Source organism: Macrosteles quadrilineatus, unplaced genomic scaffold, assembly GCF_028750875.1.
Source record: "Macrosteles quadrilineatus isolate MER2022 unplaced genomic scaffold, UCM_ALF_1.0 Scaffold_2__2_contigs__length_208266976, whole genome shotgun sequence".
Classification (NCBI taxonomy): domain Eukaryota; kingdom Metazoa; phylum Arthropoda; class Insecta; order Hemiptera; family Cicadellidae; genus Macrosteles; species Macrosteles quadrilineatus.
Window position 1 is genome coordinate 124,235,681 of NW_026542595.1, and position 8,729 is coordinate 124,244,409.

Sequence of the window (8,729 nt, forward strand, 5' to 3'; positions counted from 1 at the left end):
ATTTGATTAACTGGATGTCCCCCATAGTTGGACACCATTCGTCCATACTGGTTTTAAAATAGTTTTATACAAAAGTAATTTATTTTCTGTTGTTAATTTAGAATTTTGATTTAATAGCCAAGAAAGATTTTTAAATTTTAAATTTAACGAAATTCTCTTGTTCCAGATGTGGCTTTTCCAAGTGAGTCTTCTATCAAGGGTCAAGCCCAAGTATTTAACCTCATTGCACTGTGGGATTTGAACGTTGTTTAGGGTAACAGGAGGACACGTGTCTAATCTTGTTGTAAAGGTTGTATGGACAGATTTACACTCATTTACTTTGATCCCCCATTTTTTCAGCCAATCGGAGATATCATCGAGTCCAGTCTGCAACATTTGTGAAGCTATAACAGGGTTTTCATGAGAGGCTATAATAGCAGTATCATCAGCGAAGGTTGCAATTTCGACATTAGGATTTTCAGGGAGGTCCACCGTGAACAATGTGTAGAGAACGGGGCCCAATACACTTCCTTGGGGAACTCCTGCTTGAATTTCGTGAAGTGGGGTAACAATATCACCAAATTTTACTCTAAAGTGTCGGTTGGAAAGGTAAGACCTCGTGAGATTGAAAAATGTGTGGGGAAGATTAAGTTTTAGTTTGTAGAGTAAACCAGTATGCCAAACTTTGTCATACGCTTGACTCACGTCAATGAATACAGCAGAACAAAACTTCTTGGTCTCGATATCCTCTTTGATAATATCCACCACCCGATGAACCTGCTCAATGGCAGAATGTTCTTGCCGAAATCCAAACTGGTGATTAGGAATTAAGTTCAACTCACCAATCACAAAACGAAGGCGCTTTAAAATAAGTTTTTCAAAAACCTTTGAGGCAATGGGGAGGAGACTGATAGGCCGGTACGAACTAACTTGATTTGGTGGTTTTCCAGGCTTTTGAATCATTATAATTTCAGATGTTTTCCATTGAGCAGGGAAATGCTCAGTTCGCAAAATGGAATTGAAAATCAGAGTCAAGAATAAAATTGCTCTTCTTGGAAGTTCCTTGAGAATCTTTCCTGTAATAAAGTCATACCCAGGGGCTTTGTGCAGTTTTAATCCCTTAATTACGTTTATCACTTCAGGAGATCGAAACTGAGATATCGGCAATGACATCTGATTGGGGGAGTCGAGGAATTCTTCAATTTCTTGGTAGTTGTTATTCAAATTTGTATTTGGCGTGAACACTGTTGAAAGATGGTCAGCAAACAAATTTGTTTCTCTTCGTTACTTCTGGCCCATAACCCGTTGGGTTTAAGTAGAGGGGGTACTGGAGTTTTAGGTTGTTTCATTGTCTTAGTAACCTTCCACAAAGAATAGTTTGTACTTTCAGTTGGAGACAAATTTGCAGTAAAATCACAAAACCATTTATTTTTAAGATTCTTTAGCGCTCGTTTTAGATCTTGAGAAGCTTTATTTAAATTGGCTTTATCCCTTTGGTTACGTGACTGTTGCCATATTTTTCTTAGTCTTCTTTTCTCCGCTATTCTCCGCTTTATCTCAACTGGATAATTTATATGATTCAAGTTCTTTTGTTGGTCGCCTGGAGTTGATTGCCAGCAACACGTTTGAATTGTAGAATTAAGAAACTCGACGGCATCATCGATGTGATCTGGCGTTTTCAGGGGTATTTTCAAAGAAACATTTTCATTCATAATTTGCCGAAATTTTTCCCAGTTGGTCAGTTTATTAGAAAGAGTTGGTGAGTGTTCTTTATAAATTATGGTTGAGCTTATGGTTGCTATTATCGGAGAATGGTCTGATGAAAGATCCAGGCAAGATTTGACATCAGTATAATTTTGTCCAATAACTTTAGTCACAAAAAAATCTATGAGGTCTGGAGTTTTTTGAGGATCAGTGGGCCAGTACGTAGGCTCGCCTGTTGACAAGTAGTTCATATTGTTGTTGTTAATAGATATTAAAAGCTGCCTTCCTCTAGGGTTAGCTAGCCTCGACCCCTACATTGGATGCTTTGCATTATAATCGCCTCCTGCCACAAACCTAGGACCGAGGGTGTTGAAAAAATCTGAAAAGTCTTGATTCATTATATTGTGGCGAGGCTGACATATGATTTACAATTAATTATCAAAATAAGCTGTAAATTATATTCCTCATTCAATAAGAATTGTATTGACTCAACCTTTGAAGGGCTGTAGGTTTTAACCCTTAGAAAAAACGTGAATTCTAATGAAGTTTGGAAAATCAATGCATTATCCCCTTTAATTTGACAACTATAACCTGGGGATTGGTTCAGTAATTACTGAGAAAACAGTGTTACAACTGTGTATTAAATATATAGATTTATATTTATATTTGTTAACAAAAATTATTTCTCCCGCGACTGGCAGTGGGCCGCCTGGTGTTTGTACGATATTTCCCAGCCGGGCGGGAGCGCGTGCGAATCTGCGACATAGTTTGCCTGTAGTAGTTTGCCTGTCAAAGCATTCTAATTCTCCATAACAAAATGCGTTAAAAACTATACTTTTGATTGAAAATCCACCATTTAAATTTGTTTCGGTTAAAATTATAGAAGGTCACTTTAAGGACATTCCTTTCAACGTTGGGAGCATAAAAAGTAAAAATATATGCACGAAAAGTCGTTTAAAAATTTAAAACACGTAAACAAATTGAGAATTTTCACAATTTTTGGAAGTATAGCGTTTTTTGAAGGTGAAGGAGTGTGAATTTCGATATAACGCCTTCTTTGACAAAACTGTATTGTAGAAAATTTTATTCCGAACCTACGATTTTTCCTCAAATCGATTCTAGCTCTTACTGTTTTCGAGCTACAGCTGTTTAAAAAAAAACGTGTTTTTCCAAAAACGGGGATTTACTGGAATTTTTTTGGGGGGGGGGTTGAATTTTGAAAATGGGGTTTTTACGAATTTCACTGGTAATTTAAGATCCCATAATACAATACTACGCGAATTTCAAGTCTCTAGCACGTTTCTAAACGGTTCAGACGAGCGTACGAAAGTCGGTATTTTTCAATGTTATTTCCCTTAAGAATAACATGGGGGGGGAAATTGTTAATTTAGGGGGGGTTGAAATTAGAAAATGCGACTTTTCAGAATTTTCCCGGGGGGTTGGGCACTAGACCTACAAACCACCGAAATTTTCAGCTCCCTAGCACGTCTAGAAGTGGCCAAACATTTGTATCCCAAATTTTAAGTCAAATTTCAACTCTTTGCTCTTTCTCTACCCTTTATCATAAGCATCTAAATGCCAAAAATAGATTGATAGAAGACCTAAAACTATCGACAACAGCTACATGCTCAGCATGTCCATTGTAATTCTTCTTAGCTATATGTCTTATTCAAAACAAATTTTATTTGTAAACCTTAACTGTTGCTATGGAAATTAAAAATCATAATCACAATATTTTAAATTTCAGTGAGTCAAGATGATTGGAATTCTAGCTTTCGGTATGTTAGCAGGATTGGCCATGAGCCAATTTGTCAAAACAGTTAATATTAATCCAACAGTTAATATAAGAATCCAATTTAACATATTTATGCCAAGACAAATTCAAGATTAAAACAGAGCTCCCGGAGGATGTGGCATAATTGAAGACACACACACAACATTGAAGATTACATACATTGATTAGATACATTGAAGATACTCACACCAATGGATGGTCTCCGACGCCCGACGGCAAATGGACACCTACCAATAGATGGTCTCCGACGCCCGACGGCAAATGGACACCTACCAATAGATGGTCTCCGACGCCCGACAGCAAATGGACACCTAAGATGGTCTACGACGCCCGACGGCAAATGGACACCTACCAATAGATGGTCTCCAACGCCCGACGGCAAATGGACACCTACCAATAGATGGTCTCCGATGTCCGACGGCAAATGGACACCTACCAATAGATGGTCTCCGACGCCCGACAGCAAATGGACACCTAAGATGGTCTCCGACGCCCGACGGCAAATGGACACCTACCAATAGATGGTCTCCGACGCCCGACGGCAAATGGACACCTACCAATAGATGGTCTCCGACGCCCGACGGCAAATGGACACCTACCAATAGATGGTCTCCGACGCCCGACAGCAAATGGACACCTAAGATGGTCTCCGACGCCCGACGGCAAATGGACACCTACCAATAGATGGTCTCCGACGCCCGACAGCAAATGGACACCTAAGATGGTCTCCGACGCCCGACGGCAAATGGACACCTACCAATAGATGGTCTCCGACGCCCTACAGCAAATGGACACCTAAGATGGTCTCCGACGCCCGACGGCAAATGGACACCTACCAATAGATGGTCTCCGACGCCCGACAGCAAATGGACACCTAAGATGGTCTCCGACGCCCGACGGCAAATGGACACCTACCAATAGATGGTCTCCGACGTCCGACGGCAAATGGACACCTTCATTCACAATTATTCAAGGACACATAACAATGGACACGCCTTATCCTCTGGGAGTTATGTTATATTATACAAGTTTTTTTCAAGTTCAACATTATATAATAAATAAAATTTAAGTGTCAATACTAAAAGTGGATTTCCTTCAAGTTTAGTCTTTTGCAAAATTTAAGATTTTAAAACTACGATTCATTTGTAATGTGGCGTGTAGGCCTACATAATGAAAATGGCGTCCTAAAATGGTTTTAAAGTTATGAAACATTGAAAAGTACTAAAATAAGCATTATACGTGTAATAGCGTAGAAATCATAATATTACATTATAATACACAATCAATGTATTTTTTTAATAATGTTATATTTTAATAATAGATTTTAAGCATTTTGATGTTTTAAAACACTCTACTTTGTTGTCTGCCACAGGTACAAATCTGTAAAAGGATTGTGTTCAGGGAATCGATAGTCGTCCTTTGAATCAAAATTGAAGTTCTAATTCAACTTTTTGCTACTTCTTCACTGTCTACAAAAAAGTATTGAATACCTTTAAGGTTTTTTTTAACAAAAGTTTTAAACGTCCTTAGCATTCAAAATTTGGATGTCAATGGTAAATTGTAGACTATTAGAGACTTCGCTCTTTGTACAGTAGTGCCTCCTACGCCATTGCAGTATATTTTGTACCCACTCCCCAGATCCATATACCCCCACCCTAACTCGAAAACTAACAAAGTTAGGGGGATGGGGTTTGTGCCATTGAATTTCTCACCCCCAAAATAGGGTAAATACATACATCACAACCCCTCAAAACTTTAACAACATGTATTTTGTACCCACTCCCCAGATCCATATACCCCCACCCTAAATCGAGAACTAAGGATGTTGGAGGGATGGGGTTTGCACCATTGAATTTCTCACCCCAGAAATAGGGTTAAAACATAGATGTAGTAACACTTCGGCCCAGTAACATTTCGGCCAAACTCAAATTTCTTAGAAAAACAGTATCACTTCGTCCCACTCGCTTTTACAGATGATTAAATAAGCTAATGGAGTAACATTTCGGCCCGACGAAAAATTGACAAGGGTTGAGGATCGCAGTTCAGGTAGTAAGAGGTACATGACCTGTATACTTTGCAACCACCCTCTGGTGGAATGTCGCCCAACCGTCACCCCTTGCATCCTCTGACCTCACATGATGGAGAATCGGTGGAATCTTACCTAACCTAACCTAACCTAACCTGTCAAATATTTTGTTGGGACGAAGTGTTACTAGTGGGCAGGTAGAGAGTTGGACCGTAGGCCACATCTGAGGGTTTCGGGCCGAAATGTTACTGGGCCGAAGTGTTACTTGGGCCGAAGTGTTACGACACGAAAACATATATCACAACCCCTCATACCCCCAACTACACCTATTTTGTACCCACTCCCCAGATCCATATACCCCCACCCTAACTCGAAAACTAACAAAGTTAGAGGGATGGGGTTTGCGCCATTGGGTTTCTCACCACCAAAATAGGGGATATTCATGGTTTTGTACTGCTTTACTGACAAAATCTCCAAAGCTATATACATTTAGCAAAAGGGGGGTATCGCCCCCTTACAGGTCAAGGAGGGCAATATAAGTGTTAAAAAGGGCGTATTTGTATTTACGAAAACATAACAAATCAATCTAATGAGGAACAAATTATTTTGGCTGGGGGGGGGAATTCCCCACCTTGTAAGTGGGAAGGGGGGGGTTAGGGCGTCGGCGATGGTTCCATTGGATTCCTCACCCCAAAAATAGGGGATATTCATTATTTTTGTACTTCTTTACCTACATATTCTCCAAAGTTATATATATTTAGTCAAAGGGGGGAGGGTTTTCCCCTTACAGGACAAGGGGGCAGTAGCCTATTAGTGTCAAAAAGGGTTTATTTGTATGGAGGATAATATAATAAATAAATACGAATGGAAAAAATTATATTTTATTCAAAGAATATCTATCTACCCCTTGTAGTTAGAAAGGGGGGCTCGTAGGGGGACGGCGATGGTCCTATCGAATTCCTCGCCCCGAAAATAGTAGGGCTACATGGTTTATACTGCTGTAGATACAAAACTGGAGAAAATCCCTGAATGGGATCAAAAGTTTGAAAAAAATTCCCTGAATAGGGATAAATATCGTTTAAAAAATCCCACTCCCCAGAGCCATAGACCTACCTATTTATTTAACTTAATCACTACAGTTACAGCACAAGATCACGGTAAGTGGTTGAATCAACGAAGCCGTCTCGCTCGGAACACCACCCGCCACCGCGGGGTAGCGGATTTTTATCCCCCTGGAATTTTACCCCCTGGGCAAACGTGACGTCACAAACCAGGGGGTAAAATTCCGGCTGCGAACTTTTGAGTTTCGCGACATCAGCTCGATGGATTAAACGCGGAATTAAACATATATTTCCACGGTTGTGAGTTTAATCAGAACACATCAAATTATAAAAACCTAGAATGTACGGCCCGGATTTTTGCCCCCAGAATTTTACCCCCGGAATTTTACCCCCCGGATATTTTCCCCCGGAATTTTACCCCCTGGCCAGATATGTAAATTAGTTAGAATGATTAATTATCGTCATTCAGTTTTAATTTAATGGTAAACATTTTATTATTAAGTAGCCTATCTTAATTTATATGTAACATTAACTAATTGAACAGGGTTGAAGCAAGATGTGTGAATAATATTCTTGTATAAGAAATAGAACAGTAACTATATTTAATTATCAAATGGTAATACAAAATACTCTTATTTTATCTTAACATGTAGCTTTCAGTTCACATTTATTTTATTTGATACATTTATTATTTGTGTTTTGCCACACCACTGATTAAATTAAACCAAGGAAAATATCATAAAACTAAGCAGTACACAGTGTTCTTTTGTTTCTAAAATCAATGAAATATCTGTTACTATGTTTTCTTAATGGTAAGTGTGAAAATGTAAAAGCAATGGACGATGGAACTGATTAAAAGAACTGGTTTGTATATTAAGTTGTTTGTTGATATTTTTGTATAGTAGAATCAGAGATGCAATGAAACATATAATGTATTTGCTATTAAATTTTTTAGTCCTTGATGCTTTGATAATCATATTAGTTTTGTCTGCTGTCTTTAATGCTAAATTATTTGTTTGAAATTTTTTATAGTAGGCCTACCTATTAGATATAGTTTCTTTAATATTTCAAAAGACTGTATTGATAAGGCACAGCAATATTTCTTAAATTTATAACAGCTGACTTAGTTTTGCTAATGATTTATTGTGAGTGAAAAAACTGAAGGTGAAAGGATTTGTGATTAAATATAAAGAAGAGTTTAATATAAAGATATTTAAATTTAATAATTAGTATTTTTGCAACATCAAAATTGAAATTTAAAATGTCAATAATAAATTAAAAGATGTGTAATTAAGGGAGATGAAGATAAATCTGGTAAATCACGTATGTCAAAGTTTTACTCGAAGATTTGGTCAGTTTTTCTATTAGCCTACACAAGATTTAAAATTAATCAAAACCAAAATGGTGGTATCCACTACTTACCAGATTTAAAAGTCATAACTAAAACGTTTCTATTAAGGCCATAAAAGTTGAATTTTGTTTCTACAAGCGTTGGCGGATGTGTAACTATTATATGCAAGAGATAAAGATTTAAATGTTTTTATTTTGTGTCCTCTTCCCGTTGCAAAGCACGGGTACAACAGCTAGTAGGGTAATAAAAGTAAGGTAATTTCAGCCTACCGAAGATTTTCAATAATCCACACTTCCAATGTTTAAGAGAGAGTTAACCAAAATATCGACTATTATAAAAGAAATTTGTTTAAAACGATGAACATAACTTAACAACGTACGTATATAGTGGTATAAAAAATTTAACAAAGCAAGTTACTCACGTTGTGAGCTGGACCTGCGGATGATGTTTTCCAGGAAGGTGTTTTGTGGAGCGACCAAGCCTCTCCTCCCCCCGGGCATCCTGTCCCTCTAGCCGCGACCCTCGTAGAGGGATCCTAGCCACAATCCAGGTGATGTCTCCGGCGACCCACCATTCTCTCTCCTCATCAGTGACCACTATCTCTCGTCTCCCATGTCTTCATCCCTGTAACATCACACAATGTCAGTACAATACTGTCCCTCTAGCCGCGACCCTCGTAGAGGAATCCTAGCCACAATCCAGGTGATGTCTCCGGCGACCCACCATTCTCTCTCCTCATCAGTGACCACTATCTCTCGTCTCCCATGTCTTCATCTCTGTAACATCACACAATGTCAGTACAATACTGTCCCT

The 8,729-nt window shown here is 38.5% G+C and overlaps 1 protein-coding gene across 3 annotated transcripts in view; it reads right to left on the minus strand.

The window, feature by feature from the left end:
* LOC128986146 (potassium voltage-gated channel protein eag) overlaps window positions 1-8,517 on the minus strand; it is a 130,748-nt gene extending 122,231 nt beyond the window's left edge. For all 3 annotated transcript variants that reach the window (XM_054406315.1, XM_054406317.1, XM_054406314.1), the window contains exon 1: window positions 8,338-8,517. In XM_054406315.1, coding sequence (XP_054262290.1) covers window positions 8,338-8,416 — 79 coding nt within the window. In that variant the 5' untranslated portion in view covers window positions 8,417-8,517. The remainder of the gene's footprint in view (window positions 1-8,337) is intronic.
* Between the last annotated feature and the right edge of the window lie 212 nt (window positions 8,518-8,729).